The 17293-nt window shown below is 41.7% G+C and overlaps 1 protein-coding gene across 1 annotated transcript; it reads right to left on the reverse strand.

Annotated features, from left to right (window-relative positions):
- Positions 1 to 2176: 2176 nt before the first annotated feature.
- Positions 2177 to 6921, reverse strand: LOC136129923 (HLA class II histocompatibility antigen, DR alpha chain). Its single transcript, XM_065886279.1, has 5 exons — positions 6744 to 6921; positions 4440 to 4685; positions 3717 to 3998; positions 3252 to 3417; positions 2177 to 2579 (listed from the first exon to the last, which is right to left on the reverse strand). Exons 1-4 carry the CDS (start codon positions 6820 to 6822, stop codon positions 3263 to 3265), a joined length of 762 nt encoding a protein of 253 aa, XP_065742351.1. The 5' UTR covers positions 6823 to 6921; the 3' UTR covers positions 2177 to 2579; positions 3252 to 3262.
- Positions 6922 to 17293: the final 10372 nt, after the last annotated feature.

Raw genomic sequence — 17293 nt, forward strand, 5'->3', positions numbered from 1 at the left:
TTTTCACAGAACTAGAACAAAAAATTTCACAATTTGTATGGAAACACAAAAGACCCCGAATAGCCAAAGCAATCTTGAGAAAGAAAAATGGAGCTGGAGGAGTCAGGATCCCTGACTTCAGACTATACTACAAAGCTACAGTAATCGAGAGAGTATGGTACTGGCACAAAAACAGAAATATAGATCAATGGAACAGGATAGAAAGCCCAGAGATAAACCCATGCACATATGGTCATGTTATCTTTGATAAAGGAGGCTAGAATACACAATGGAGAAAAGACAACCTCTTCAATAAGTGGTGCTGGGAAAGCTGGACAGCTACATGTAAAAGAATGAAATTAGAACACTTCCTAACACCACACACAAAAATAAACTCAAAATGGATTAAAGGCCTAAATGTAAGGCCAGACACTATCAAACTCTTACAGGAAAACACAGGCAGAACACTCTATGACATAAATCACAGCAAGATCCTTTATGATCCACCTCCTAGAGAAATGAAAATAAAAAAAATAAACAAATGGGACCTCATGAAACTTCAAAGCTTTTGCACAGCAAAGGAAACCATAAACAAGACCAAAAGACAACCCTCAGAATGGGAGAAAATATTTGCAAATGAAGCAACTGACAAAGGATTAACCTCCAAAATATACAAGCAGCTCATGCAGCTCAATATCAAAAAAACGAACAACCCAATCCAAAAATGGGCAGAAGACCTAAACAGACATTTCTCCAAAGAAGATATACAGATTGCCAACAAACACATGAAAGGATGCTCAACATCACTAATCATCAGAGAAATGCAAATCAAACTACAATGAGGTATCAGCTCACACTGGTCCGAATGGCCATCATCAAAAAATGTACAAAAAATAAATGCTGGAGAGGGTGTGGAGACAAGGGAACCCTCTTGCACTGTTGGTGGCAATGTAAGTTGATACAGCCACTATGGAGGACAGTATGGATGTTCCTTAAAAAACCAGAAGTAGAGCTACCATACAACCCAGCAATCCCATTACTGGGCATATACCCTGAGAAAACATTAATTCAAAAAGAGTCATGTACCACAATGTTCACTGCAGCACTATTTACAATAGCCAGAACATGGAAGCAATCTAGGTGTCCATCGACAGATGAATGGATAAAGAAGATGTGGCACAAATATACAATGGAATATTACTCAGCCATAAAAAGAAACAAAATTGAGTTATTTGTAGTGAGGTGGATTGACCTAGTGTCTGTCATACAGAGTGAAGTAAGCCAGAAAGAGAAAAACAAGTACAGCATGCTAACACAACACATATATATGGAATAAAAAAAAAATAAAAATGCTTCCTATGAACCTAGGGGCAGGACAGGAATAAAGACACAGGCATAGAGAATAGACTTGAGGACACGGGGAGGGGGAAGCGTAAGCTGGGATGAAGTGAGAGAGTGGTATTAATATATATACACTACCAAATGTAAAATAGATAGCTAGTGGGAAGCAGCTACATAGCACAAGGAGATCAGCTCTGTGTTTTGTGACTACCTAGAGGGGTGGGATAGGGAGGGTGCGAGGGAGATGCAAGAAGGAGGGGGTTTGGAGATATATGTGTACGTATAGCTGATTCACTTTGTTATACAGCATAAACCAACACAACATTGTAAAGCAATTATAGTCAAATAAATATATTTAAAAAAAAGAAGAAAGTGGTAATGTCAATCTCAGTGTCCAATCTCATGCCTCCTTAAGTCTAAAATGCGTGGTGTTGATTTAGATATCCTGTTATGTATATGAACGCTCCTCTATTTTTTTCACCGCTCCACCACCATCTGTTCCCCACCATCTGTCTCATCCGTTATCAGAAGTCTTCCTTAGGATTTAAGATTCACTCTCCTGAAGATCCAGATATCTCATTGATTTGGAAGCTGAAGAATCCAAACCAGATTATGAACCTGTTGCTAAGTCATCTCTCAACAAATAAACTCTACTCTAGGGTTTTCTATATGAGGACCAGACCACAGCAACTGGATTGCTGGAAGATCCTCTGAATGGACTTGAGTCCTAATGAACCAGGCTATTTCTGATTAACTACAGAGCCTATAAGATACATTTAACATTCAGACATTTCAGGATGAAAGGATCACATATACTCCCCAGCCACCATGAAGAATTGGCTCAGATACCAAAAACTCCACTGAAGACCGACTCAAAGTTTATTGTATTCAGAAAAATCACAATTGCAGTCAGAAGAAACTCAAAATAATAACTTTACAAGAGATAGAACATTCAAAAGGTTCCATAGCAGAGAAAGGATCCTATGGGCTCTATTCCAAAGGCATTACATGGTGATAATAAAAAGACAGTGGAAAATGGAGGGAAAGCCAATACAGGAAGGAGCAATAGATAGGGAATAACTAGACATTAGAATTTGGAGATTGTAGAAGGCGTCTTTACTCTTAGAGTAGCTAAAGGGTTGGGAAGTGCTGAAGGATGGTTGCTGTCACTGAGGTGAAAAATCGGAGTACTGCCGGGTTTGTAAAGCTATTAAAGCAGAAATATCTTCACCGATCTTCTCTTTAACAAAGTCCATTACCTGCAGCAGGACACACACAGTTACTATAGAGTTTAAGATGAATATTTTGAGCTCTCACCTTTAGATTCCTTCCTCTTCACCTTTAATCCTTTGACTTTGGAACAGTCTCTTAGTATTTGTGTGACCGGTTGTAAATACAACCTTTCAAACCTTCCAAGTAAGCGTGAATGAGCAGACCATGCTTTACTTTCTCTTAGACCTTCTGACACTATTTTTCAGAATGGAGGGGCAAAAACAGGCTTTGGCCTCCAAGAGATTTCCACTTCATACAATGAATCTACCCTGAACTCCAAAGAGTGAAGCTCTGGAAATGCTTCAGAACAGATATCCTGCTCAGGAAATATAAGCCAGGAAGAGTCTTAATCTTGAAGTTGACTTTCCCAGATCACAGGACTCAGTATTCTAATGTGAAACAATTATTTTAGGCACTGGAAATAAGTTCTAAGACAGGAGGTGTGGTTTTAGGGGCACATGTATGGAAAGGGACATAGGACTGTGAGGCTTTGGAATATCAGATGACGGCAATGTCTGTTTTTGTCCAGCAAAGATAAATCAAGGGCCATGACTTTTGCACTTGTTTTCCCTTAAAGGCATCACATGTCCTTTCCCTCACTCTGTTTCCTTCCTCTGGATCATTCCATATATGTCTTCCTCTGACCACATCAAACCCACCTGCAGGTGCCTCACAGAGGCCCTCGGTGTTCAAGAGTGTTGCCTTTGCGTACACCCTTGATGATGAAGATCGTCCCAACAATGATGCCCACCAGAGCCACAACCAGGCCCAGGGCACACACTGCGTTCTCTGTGGTCTCTGTGAGGGGGGTTGGAGCTTCATACTCTGGGGAAAAATAAATCAGAGTACAGAAGTAATGCATGTGGTAGGGAGCAGCACTTAGGATCAAATATAGGGTACTTAGTCAAAAGAATATTTTTTCATCAACTAAATAAGAGGAAGACAGGATGATGTATTAAGGGAATTACAGATTACAAGTGGGGAAAGCTGAGCAATGGGAGACCAGGAACAGGAACTGGAGCAGCTGTTATGAAACAGTTAGGGGACTTGTGGCCCCAAAGGGCCAGACACATGCATCACAGGAGAAAACCGTAAAATACAGGAGATTGAAGGATGGTTCTTACCCCAGTGCTTGAGAAGAGGCTCCTCCAAACCCCAGTGCTCCACCTTGCAGTCGTAGACATCCTCGTCTGAGGGCACGAAGGGGAGGTAGTGAAACTTGCGGAAAAGGTGGTCATTCCTGGGCAGGAAGACTGTCTCTGACACTCCTGTGGTGACAGGTTTGCCATTTTGAAGCCATGTGACATTGATCACTGGTGGGGAAAACTTGTTGATGAAACAGATGAGGATGTTGGGCTCTCCCAGTTCCACAGGGGTGTTTGAGAGCACAGTCACTTCTGGAGGTACTGGGGGACAGGTGACAGAAATTAGCCTCCCCTGCTTAACCCTGCCCTTCTCCCTCCCACCAAGGCTGAAAAAGCAATCGAAATTGTGCCCTGAGAATCTGTGTCATGGTCTCAGATACCCAGCTCTGATACCCTCCCCCATGAACGGGAACCAACATTGAGGTGTAAGATACCCAAGGACCTCATTCCTGGCTCCCCCAGCATGGATTCAGGGCAATGACTTTATGAGAGACTGTAGATGCTAGAGACGAGATGTGAGCACATCAAGAAAGAAACAAACTCATAAAGTTCTTGGGCTGGTGGCATGAGAATTTGGAGCTAGCATATGGCAAGAACAGGTCCCTGGGAGGGAAAGGCAGTCACAGTAACATAACCCAAAGAGCTGAAGTATCTATTTAAAGCTACAATTCCCAAGCCTAGGAGTGCAACAGAGAGAGTTACCATTGGTGTTTGGGGTGTGGTTGGAGCGCTTTATCAAGATGTCCAGGTTGGCTTTTCCCACAGCCATATTGGCCAATGCACCCTGAGCCTGAAAGCTGGCAAAATTTCCAAATTCTTCAAGCCGCCACACTGTCTCCCTCTTTTCCATATCCACGTGGAAAATCTCATCACCATCAAAGTCAAACATAAACTCGTTTGATTGATCAGGGGACAGAGAGAACTCAGCCTGGATGATCACGTGATCCTCTGAAAAGACAAGAAAGGGAATTAGGGTGGGAACCAGGAGAGAGAGTTGAAGAAGAACCCAGGATGTGAGACACACACATGTGGGCAGGGGTAGTGGAAAGAGAGGGCCAAGTGGAAAGGAGGAGTGATGGAGAGTAGGGATGAGTGGGAAGATGAGGCCTGGGTGAAGGACATTCGTGTTCAACAGAGCTGGGAGTGGACAAGCAAAGGTTCAATGTAGAGAGTGTGGATTGAGGAAATGAGGGCTGAAAAACTAGAGTCTCGTGAAGCTTTTGTTTGTCTCTATGTTACTGCCTGAGAAATGATTCCCTCTTTAGAATTTCAGCAGTCGCCCCTAAGAGAGAAATGTTCTCTCACTCTCTTGACCTAGGAATTAAATAATTTAAGCCAGAATCCCAGGGCATGTCTCAGAGCACCATAACTCTAAGAAGAGAGAAACAATGTTTAAAAGGTTGGGTTTGAACTCTGGAATCAAATTAAATCTCGAATTCTCGTTCAGCTACCTAGTGATCTTGAGTAGATTACTTTATCTATTTATATGCAGTTTTCCCATTATATTCTACTGTGGTTTTGCTTCCATGTTGGGTTTGTTTTTAAGATGAAATGAGACTAGTTTTAAGTAATTTCTTAGTATATCATCGGGATTACAACAAGTACTTTAGCATCAGAAACTGCTTTATGTTTAAGGGCCAGACCCATGGACTATATAACTGGAGATTGTGGTACGCAAATAATTAAGTTTGAGATCTTGTAGCATTGTAGAGCACTCACTTTCCTGTATCCACACCCACACCCTGCATCCCTCTGAGGGAAGTACTATATTTGGATTGACCTCACCAACATTCCCTTGCACCTTAAAGATCTTTAGATTGAGACTGTCATTGAGGGACATATTCTATTATGGTTGATAGTGAGAATAATCTACACCAAGGGAATAATGGACTTGAAATAAGAAAGCTACAATTGAAGAGTATGCTGTCTCTGTGGTGCATGTAAATGAGCGGTGGCTTTTAAAATCTGACTGTCTATTGATAAACCTAGGGATTTATTTAGGATTTGCAGCTAGACACACACACACACACACACACACACACACACACACACACACACACACACACACATTCTAACTTCCTCTTTTAGCTCCAGGGGAAGCTATCTTTCCTGGAAGGCATCCTTGTATGTGGCTCTTTCTGGGCAATAAAAACCTACACTGTCATCATGGGTCTTGGAGTTAGGTTATTACTTTACTTATTTCCAGTCTACCTGCCACCTTCTTTGGGGGTCACTCTGGGCGAAGAATGTTTTTTCACAGTACACCTTCACAACGGCACAATATTTGCTCTGGAGATGGTAGAGAGTAATATCAGACACTTCACTTCCTTACTCAATTTTTCTACTCTCTTAAGAATATTATTAAGTTACAGCGACCAAAGATCCTTTTACGATCCACTGTAACTGGGGTTATCACCGTCCCAAGAGACAGTAAATTAAATGCAATTCATATCAGCATGGCTGCCCTTCCCCTTCCCTTGGGTGAACGGTTGCTTTTTGGTGATTTTCCTTTCTAGTGATCTTTAGTATAATGTCTGTGCTCCAAATAGGCTGACAGAATTGACAGGCCAAAAGATAGCTACAGTGGCAAAAATAGTTAAGAACAGGCGCCAAGAAATCTCATATTTTTTTCTGATTTAATCCTCATGAAATTACATGAGGTTTTTAATTTTTACTAATTTTCCAGGAATGAAAATTTAAAGAGCAGAAAGGTATCTTGTTAATGCCTGTCAGAAAACATTTCCCTGAAAGTTTGGCTTATATCAAAGTCAATAGTATTAATCAGTATACAATTGAGTTTTGCTTCTCTAATCTAAATTTTACTTCAATTGCTGGTGAGCAGAGAACTCTTCTAACTACAATTTATTATAACATTAGAGTTAGACCGAGAAAATACCTGTCACTCTTCTTTTTCACTCCAAAGATTGTCTTTCAAATGTCCACAGTTCACTTCTGCGATGCTCTCAGAACGTATTTATCCCTACTTTTGATTCTTTCAGCACTTACCTGTGATAGCCCATGATTCCTGAAGGCTTATCAGGACAGTGATGAAAAATCCTGGTATTGGGACTCCAATTATGGCCATTTTCTTTTTAGGTGTCTCGATGAGGGTCAGTAGAGCTCAAGGTGGGTCACAACAGACTGGAATACAAGTAAAGAGAATGTAGGGTTTCAGAGTCCGACTGATTAAAATTTAAAATCAGTTGAGCTGCAGCCAATCAGAAAAATCATTTGATATGACACTGCTGTTGCTAAGGGATGGGCTTTTGCAAAGGGTCCAGGAAAGGTGATGCTTTGTTCATTAGATGAAAAGGAACTTCTTAATCAATCAAACAAACTCACAACCAAACAAAAAGAACAAAAAAATCGAGTTTTCAAGAATGATGGGCAATCACTCAGAGACTCTTCCATCCCAATCCCAGTGCCAGAAATGGATCTGCCTGAAGCACATTAGTGAGGATAGAATCAATGGAAATATCCTAAGATAAGAGTTAGTGGCAGGTCATATCTCTGTGCTGTGACAGCCGGGGAATTTATTTAAGGGACAGTAGTTCATCTAAAAAGAAGGTAAATGGTCAGGCTATGAGGAATGCCTGAATCTTGGCAGTGTTGGGTGATAGAGCTGCCCTTAAGGCGTCTCTTACTGCTTCAGGCTCCCTCCAGTGTCCTAGACTCCAAGGTGGCCAACTCTACCCAAGAGTTTGGGATCCCTGACAGTTCAGGAGAACATCAGAAGAGAAACTCTGAGTTCCAACACTCCCAAAGCTGGAGATGTATGGAAAGCTACACCTTGGAACGTAGGTAGTGGTTACTGGAGATAGTAGACCGGAAAGGGGGAAACCTATTCCTAACTCCCATTACCTTAAATATGTCCTGAGATTGGAAAAGACTTTTGGGCACATACGTTTCCTGAAGAATCAGATAGATGAATAAAGAGAGTAAATGGGGCAGAGCTTATTCCCTGGAAGACTAGAGATAACAACCGGTAGGAGGGCTTTACCATTATTTCCTCATGATGAAAGTTCTGATTCAAAGAATTTATCTTGATGTTCACTGTTGAGAATACTGAAAGTTAGCACATGTTGACTGACCCTCATTTTTTGAAAATATAGCAAAACAGAAAGGAAAGTGTTAAACCAACCCTAGAAAGGGCTGGAATCCAAATACTTCCAAGGAGGAGAGACCTGGCAGTGCGGCGGCTCATGAGACGGTGAGTTTACTCTTGAAGATCAGTCATGACACATATACTTAGGGTGGGTTTTCCACAGTGTTTTTTACACTGCTGAGGTCTCATCCTGCCCTACTACTCTCCCCTCCCAGTTCAGAAGAGCCAAGACTCTACACATGGCTGATTTTTGGATTGTATCTAAGGGCTTTTTTTTTTTTCTTTATGCTGGCCTCTCACTGTTGTGGCCTCTCCCGTTGCGGAGCACAGGCTCCGGACGCACAGGCCCAGCGACAATGGCTCACCGGCCCAGCCGCTCCACGACATGTGGGATCTTCCTGGACAGGGGCACGAACCCGTGTCCCCTGCATCAGCAGGCGGACTCTCAACCACTGCGCCACCAGGGAAGCCGGTATCTAAGGGCTTTGAACATCCTGACTTCTGGATGCCTGGGAGGACGCACACACAGTTCTGCCCTAAAATTGTTGAGGACTGTGTGTCCTGGAGGCACTGGAATGGGCCAGAGGAGACTTTTACAGTATCAGTCTCTGCTGAGAGTCTGATCCTATAATTTAGGTTTGTAATCTTCTCTATCCTAACCTCCTCTAATCACACCTAACCAATATAATTTTTCTGTGCTTGCCCTTTGCTGGCTGCCACAATGCCTTGTTCTTACAAGATGCTCAATATATGTACAGTAAACTCAGAGACTATATATGTCTCTGTGTTCTACATGTTGTAATAGCACCTTCAACCCAAGATGTTGCTCAGCAACTTATGATGTCATTTAGTCCTAAAACACTGATTGGTTCTCCTCATGAGATTACTAAACTGGGGAATCTTTAGAATAGACTTTGAGTTCCCTTTCTCTGTGATGAGAAAGAAGTTTCTATTTGGACATTAATCATGGTTCCCTGTTTCCTCCTGACCCCTAACTTCCTGTGTGTTTGAGGGAATTTCTGAGGGCACCTGAATGAGGTTGTCTCGGTAGCGTTAAAAGGCGAGGAGCCTCTGTACCAGTCAGAGTTCATTCAGGAAGTAGAAATCCCTGAGGACACCCTAAATGGGATTATTTATTACAATTCTACTCTATTATAGGGAATTACACCTCAAAACTTTTGGAAGCCTGGAGGAGCACAAGTCAGTACAGACCCCTAACTTTGAGAGGGAGGGACCTGTAGGAACCACTGCTGACATCATGGCTCCTTTAGAGCTCAGGGGGAAGGAATGTCTTGGGAACACAAGGATGCTGCCAACACAAGATCCCTGTCTGTGAACCCTTGTATCCACGACCTGAGAAACCTTCAGCCTGTCTCTGCTTCCCGAATCTCGCGCTCCTAAGTTTCACTGGCAGAATGTAGACCACATTCAGAAACCGGGGGTAGGGAGAGCCTGGGAAAGGTAATATTCTTGGTTTTATTCCCTACTATACAGACAAGACCATAGAAGCAAATAGGAATTAAAAAAAAAGAACTACTAAATGCAAATATATCTCTCTACCTCTATCTCTGTATCTCTATTTCCCCCATAGTTCACTCGGGTTCTCCCCACAGTCCAAACTTAGAACCAGAGAAAATGTTATTTTGGAGTAAAAGGTGAGGGCTTGGAAATGAGATCGCTTTCTCCTTGGACCCAGGTCAAGTCTGGGACCTCTCTGCTTCATGTTTGTGTGGTTTGAGCTCTGAGAGCCTCCAGCCCCTTCCTTATCTGCCTTTCCCTCCTTTTCCCTCTAGCATTCAGAGTCTTCATGGTATTTCTCCTGCTGGGGACTTCCTACCAGAGGATCTTTGAGGATATTGATCTAGGCATTTCCTCCCCAAGTCCCCATGTAAAAAACTCTCCTTGTTCTCTATCATGTCTCCTCTCCATCCTGAGAGGGGGCAAAGGCTAATCTGCTGAAATAAACCCGTGTCAGACTGAAAACTGCCAACTGATGACATCAACAAATGTGCTGGGATGATGGGTTAATGGACCTTCCTAAGATGTCCTGTGTGAATAAAGGGGTCCGTGGTGTTTGGGCTCATCTCTACCCTGGGAGGATGAGAGTTTGAGAGTTTGATTCATTTTTTTCTTTACCTCCACTTGAAATCTGATGTTTCAAAGGCCTGAGTTTGTACAGGCTCTCAGGGGTGCAAAATCACTTTTCTTTGTTTAGCTTTTGTAAATAAGGAATTGCAGACACACACACACACACACACGTGGGGAGAGGGGTTGGAAACTTCAAATCCACATCTCAGAATATTTCCACAGGCCCCATTGTTATGATTTGAACATCTAGAGTCAGATTGTTGTATAATTCCCAATTTTCTTTTCTCTTCTAATAGGCTGAACTTGGTAGTTGAGAGACTGTGAAGGAAAAGTTTCATTCGAAAAATCACCAGTGAAGCCTGAGAGTGGCTGCCTTCACCAGCTGCCTCCTTGCGCCTGGACAATGGCTGATTCACTCCTTCAACCTTCTGTTCTTTCCACGTTTTGGCAAATTATTTTCAGAGCCATTTCCAGCTCCATCTATCATCTTTGCCACCCCGTGGCAAAGTTAAACGTGAGGAATGAATCCCTAGGACTGCTTACTGGCTGGATTAGGATAAGGAAGGTGGTAGAAAATGATCAAAAAGTACCTTGTAGTTAGGTTTCAAGTCTGAATGTTATGACAAATGAAAGAAATTTTCAAAAAATAGAGGTCATGATGAGAAGGTGGCTCTCGTTCGCGTTGACATAGCACAGGTCAAGCGTGCAGTGTAAGAGGGAAGTTTGTTAGGTGAGCACAGTAGAACATGGGAGAACATGAGTGGATGAATGTCATCTAACACACAGGGCATTTCAAGACTTAGATAGGATAATACATGAGAAATGACCAATGCCGTAAAATGCTTTAGCAAAATCAATGTTTTTATCTAACTATGATGAGAGAGAATTACCTATTTTTGATATAAGGTTACTTTTGAACTTTGAAGTTTTTATGGTAGAAAGAAAGGTGAGAAATCGGCCAGAGAACTGTCACTGGTTTTACTGAAAGTCTTTTTTTTTTTTTTTTTGGTGCGGTCTTTCTCCCTTACCAATTAAAATATTACTAATAAAATAGTAAATATCATCTTAAATATTACCATTATATTTTCTACCATTATATTTCCAATTTATTCTGAGGAAACCAAGATTTACAGAAGTCTAGACCTTTGGTCAATGTCTCACTTAGAAAGTGGGAAGGTAGTTTTGTAAATCACGTCTCTAACTCTATAGCCAGTAATATGTGGAGTCCAAGAACGAGTCCATTCAAAACACTAAAACCACTCCCATCACAAATGCAGCCTCAGGTGGGGATGACAGTTGTTTTGTCTTGTAAACTGTGTTTATTGGTGAATATTTTAAAGCTTCTTAGTAAACATGGCTTTCCTTTGAGGTTTTTTGTTTTTTGTTTTTTGTTTTTTCCTAAAGCGTAGTAAAAGCGGGACTAGGCTTCCCTCTTGTGGTCAATAGTATTTAATTCTTCATATCAGTTTTTTTGACATTGAGCGTTCAGAAAGCTAGTGAATGATCCAAGATTTTAAAAGTCAGGTTGCTTTAACTAACTTTTTCCTCGTGTACATACTCAGAAATTCCCAGATGTGTTTGATCTAATTAGGTTGCTTAAATGGTTTACAATTTAAAAACCTTTAAAATCTTTTACACTAAGCATCACAATGCTTTTTTTTGGATAAGCACACAAACAAAACATGGAATGTGTTTCTTTTAAGTAATTTGAAAAATAAAATGATGCTTGATAAAGAAAACAAGTAACTGTAAATCACTTTCATTCTTGCGGGTAAAAGTTTAATACCCTTTCTATTTCTCCAGGACAAATTTAATCTCAGACTAAATCTCTAGCTCTTTTTAGGAAACCTAAGAAAGGAAGAATGTCAGGTAACTTTCTAGACAAAATTATCTATTGTAAAAATGGCTTCTGCTTGGTCAGTTGTATTTGGCTAGGAGGAATATCTGACGAATTATAACAAGTGTGGGAACCCATACATAGCTTGGGCATCTCTGAATGCAGTGACCCTTGTAATTGGGCATGCACTTACCAGGGGTCTGGAAGCTATGCACATGAACTTGATGCAAAAGGCATTGACTCCAAAATGATGAGGATTCTACCACAGGGTAGATGCCACTTTCACAGGTGTAAATTCATCTTCCACCTAAGCTGTCACTTAGGGACGAGGTGGGCAGAGACCAGCACCTGGGCTGCATTATGGACTGTTTCAAGAACTTCTCTCACTGAAGAGAATGATCAGATGCTGCTCCCTTGAAATGCTTTGATTCTGTCTGCTATCCTTCTGAGTGAATCTGAGAGCTAAGTAAGCCTGATTATTTGATTAAACCTAAGAAGATTCCCTGGGCCTTCATACATGGACCGCTTTCATTTTATTTAGTTTTGCACAAATATGTGTATATGAGACATCCTCAGTGTTATTAAAGAGCCCCCTCTAAGGAGTGTCTGCTTCTACATTTACACAGATAAAGGGGTTACTAATGTCCCATCTTGCTTTGATCACTCTTCCCCCATTTTCCTGTAGTAGGACCATAGCCCCAAACAAGTCTCCTTATCACCACCACTTTGTGATTTATCAAAGTGGCAGAAAGTTTGAGGCAGGTAGTTTCCCTATATGTTCATGATTAAGTCTAATAATCAGTGGGTTTAACTTCCATATGACATTTAATATTTGTATTTCTTTTGATTTGTCCCAATGTACATCACGTGAAAACACTAAAAATTTTTTTTTAAATAATACTTTTGGAATCGGTACTTGAATATCCTTAAGATGCTATTTCTATCTTTAGACTCATACATTTTTTTTGCATGACATCACTCTTGCTGTCTATCAACGCTGCTTTGGGAATCAAGAAATTCTACCATTTCTCTTTGTGAATTGCTTTGCTCCTACCTGCATGGATAATTTAGGTTTTCAGTATATGTGGATTGCAGGAAACATGTTTCTGTCTACTCTGAAAGCACTCACAGCACAGGAGAGCACCCCTTCCTCTGGCATTACCTGTCTGGGATCGTCTTGATGCTCAATGCCAGGGAGATGTACCACCTCTGTAGCCTCCTCCCTAGTACAAAGCTGGGACTTTCCTTAAAAAGCTCTCTAGAGCCCCCAAAGGAGGGTGTGGGCAAAGGGTCCTCCATCCCTCACATGGATTGATGCTCACCTGGACTCTGCAGATATCCCTGGGATTCTGGGGAAAGGGGTGGGGCATACAGTGAACAGGAAGTCTCCTGTGAAAAAGTGAGGTAAGAGTTACCATCATTAAACCTTTAGGCATGTAAAGTCCATGATCTGGAAAACCTAGTCTTGGGTAGGAGCTTTTACGACACTTAGGATGTGTCCCTGATGGTGACCCCACATGAATGGTGGAGGTATGTTCCATTCATATTGCTTGCACCATGTCACACCTGGATCATGCACCAGTGTACTCACTGGGCATCATTAAACAACCAGGCACTGGATGACACTGTTCCCACGTGTCCCCTCATCAGGCTGGTTTCAGTGGCACTCCTGTTGCAATTGGGTAGACTTCCTGTCAGGCTTCTGTGAAACTGATGTCACATGTGGGGAAATAACTCAACACATTCAGCTGTGGCATGGGCTGTTTGGCCCTGGACGAGACAGCAGAGCAACTGCTGGTAATGGTCAGCAGCTAGAGACCCAAACTTGCTTATGCAGAGCCTTGTGGGCATGTCTGGAGGCCAAGAGAGAAAGCCAGGAGTAATGATCAGGCACTTACCCTGCACAAAGAATCAATTTCTGCTTTATGCTGGCTCCCACCTGGAGAAGGTATAAGGATAAAGTTTCAAGTAGGGATGGCTGTGTGGTGCTGGGCAGTGAGATAAGGGTGGAGGGGAGGTGATAGGGCTGCCAATGACCCCCATACCCACTCAGCCTGTTCAGACCCCAAATATGAAATCACAAGGATGGGTCTCACCAGAGGCCCAGTACACAACACAGAAGACCCTGGAGAAAAGGTAGGAGCCCTAGAGATATACATATTTTTTTCTTTTGTGAAGGATCTGATATATTATTGTGAGTTGCCCTGCGAAAGAAGCAGGTTCTTTGGATTATATTCCTGTTCTGGAGGCATCTCTCACCCTTGACAATCTGCCTATATGTTCAGCATGCTTCAAGGTGATGGCTCTGGAAAGTTGGAGCAAGTTTGGTGCAGAAGGTCAGAGTCCATAAGCCTATAAAGTTTGTCTCTCAGATTGGCTCTGATGTGCTAGGGTGCAGGCCAGGGTTGGAGGGGGCTTTGGTACTTTCCTGACAAAATTTTTTTGCCATTCCTCTTCTCTGTTTAGATTTATTTCTCCTCGGTCCTGCCAGTCTTATTGCTCCCCAAGAAAAATTGCCCAAGGGGCATATGAGTCTAGTTACTGCAAAATTATGTGCAGTAGGAAAAGACTGGAAACAGCTCAGATGTCCATTTCAAGTGACAGGTTGAACAAATAAAGTACAGACACACAACAGTGCAATGAAGCTGTTAAAAGTAATCATGAGGGAGGAGAGGACAAGCAGAGAAGCCCTAGAATGAGGGACTTTTGGCCTGGGCTTTGCAGGTATCGGTAATTGGAGCAGCAGAAGCTACAACTGAAGGCAGAAGCTGGAACTGGTTCCCAGAAGAAATAACGTCACTGGACCATGGAGCCAAACATAGGGCTTATCGTGGAGAGCTGCCTAATTTCACCACCGGTTCCTGGATTTTCCCTCACTCTTCTCCTCCGCTGATGTAAATGTTTCTTTATGATAAAAATCTCTGAATGGTTTCCAGACCAGAGAAAAAAATCTGACCGTGTGAGCAGCTGCAGACAGTGTTCTCCCCACGTGGACATGCTCCTCCTTGGTGATGTTTCCTGCTTTTATGTCTTCTGATTATGTCAACTACACACCAGTCATCATGAACCAGGAATTAATTTCAGCTGAGCTGATCTTATTTAGGCAAGAAGTGAGGATTGTGGGGCTGCTGAGCCCTTCCAGGGGGTGGTCACGTCCATAAGGGAATTATGATCACTAAGCTGTTTAAGAGGACCGTCAGCACGGAACACTATCAGAAAGTGATTGCTTACCGTGCGAGCGTGACTCTAACGCCCTACACAGTGGCCAGCAGGAGGGAGCCAACGCCGAATACGCACCACTCCGAAAATCCAGGTGAAGGTCACTTTCAATAGCCCTAAAAAACTTATTTATGTTTGTGAATTTAGCTATAATTTATATGAAGATATATAAAGTTATTTCACCATTCAATGGTTAACAGATACTTAAGTTGTTTTCAATGTTTTGCTCTTATGAATAAAGTTATGAGCTCTCAACAGTTTTTCTAGGTGTATATTTAAGGCGTAATGCAGTATGTACGTATTTTCAATGTTACTATGTAATTTTGACTTCCAAAATGACTGCATCAATTTATACTCCCACCAGCTGTATACTGGCAGAAACAGTGTTCCGCATCCTTGCTTACAACTGATATGTTTTGACATTTTTATTATTTTTCCAGTGTGTTTTTGGTTTGCAATCCTCTGATTAGTACTGAGGAGGTTGAACAACTTTTCATATTTGTATATAATTTAGGTATCTTTGCTGTAGAATGTTTCTTCTTGCCTTTACCACTTTTTCTTTTCACCCTGCATATTATAAGTTTTAGAATTGTTTATTTCTACAAAGCAAACCTGTTGGGAACATTGATCAGGATTATGTTGAGGAGAACTGGTGTTTCAACAATATCAATTCTTCCACAACCAGCCATATACTATCTCCCCATATATTTGAGATTTCATTAATCTCTCTCATCAGAGCTTTATAGTTTTCACTGTAGAGAGAGCAAACATATTTTGGTTAAATTCATCTCTAAGTATTTTATGTTTTTATTGCTATTGAAATTGCTTTTTAATTTTATACGCAGTATTCTGCTGCTAGCATATAAGATTACAATTGTTTTGTTGTATATTGCCCTCGTTAAATTCACACATTCTAGACATTTTAATAACTTTCTTAGGGTTTTCTATGTAATCATATAAAATGCTTTCCAGGCTGCAATGTTCATTCTTTGTCAAAAAGAGTCTGAAACAACGGGAAATCTGCTTGACTCATATTAAACTTTAAAGTAATATTATTTTGAGAAATAAAGCCTGATTAATCAAAAACATTAAAGAATATTTTAAAGAGTGTTTCTCATACCCAATTTTATGTTAAATTACAACCAGATACAGTTAATTAAACGTCTTAGACATGATCATGGAACTAGTCACAAATTGTTTCCATGTTCCAGTTTAAATAATTTTCATAGCCTTCAGGGTGTAGATTTCCTTTCTCTCTGCCAATATCTGGAATACTCTATTCTCACATGTGTCCACAAGTAGATATTTCTCTGATATTGAAAGCTCCGTGTCCCTGATAGATGCTCCACACCCGCCAGCTCCTACACCTGTGGCTCACAGCTCTCAGTGAAGTATGAACTATGCCGCATGTTCCATCCCGTGAAGCATCTCCTCCATGAAGATTTTCTTGACTCCCTCATTCGTCACTGAACTATTATAATTTAGTGCCTATGTTCTCTCCTCTTAAAACTGTAAATGCCCTTGAGAACTGGATTTATAATTTTTTCATCGTTGCTTCTTTAAGAGTACCTGATGATGAAACACGGTAAGAGTGAATGTAAGATAAGGAAGCAGCCTCTCTCTCAAGAAACCTTTCCTTTTTCCTTTTGCCTCCCCTTCAGTCTCTCTTTCCGTGTCTTTCTCTCCTTCTCTTCTTTTCCCATCCCCACCAGTATCTACAGGGTGGTTCAGTCACCGAATTCTGGAGCCCCAGGAGACTGGAGCAGATTCAGCAGCATCAGTTTTCCTATTTCTGCTCCCATTTCGCAAAATTTATGAAAGGAAGAGATTGGAAGTTAGGATCTGGGACATTTTAGGACCCAGCTCTCAGCCCTCCCCACCTCGCTCAGAAAGTCGCTAGCCTCCTTGAAACCTGGTGCACGTTCTTGGACAAACATGCCATCTACTGGTCACATGAAGAACTGCAATAGCCTGCTTGGGACTGTGCCAGAGGGCCAAGCGCAGTATTTGAACCAAGGAAGTATAGCAGGGTACAAGGGTGCAAAGGCAGGAGGCTTGCTAGGTTGGTGTGCTTTTCTTTAACCCTCTTTTCCCCAACATTCAGAAGGTTCTCCTATTTCCGGTGTGAGATGCTTGGCTATCTCTGTGATTGTGCATTCTCTCGGGTCCTGGGAGGACTTTGTAGTTATTAAGACACATCCTGTGGTCCTCCTAATTCCCAAACTGAGGCATCTGTGCTAGTTTGCTAGTGAGTCAGTGTGTGTTTCACCAACTGTTCCCATGAGCTTCACTCCTACAGGCTAAACC

The sequence above is a fragment of the Phocoena phocoena genome, chromosome 10 (genome assembly GCF_963924675.1).
Source record: "Phocoena phocoena chromosome 10, mPhoPho1.1, whole genome shotgun sequence".
NCBI classification, from domain to species: domain Eukaryota; kingdom Metazoa; phylum Chordata; class Mammalia; order Artiodactyla; family Phocoenidae; genus Phocoena; species Phocoena phocoena.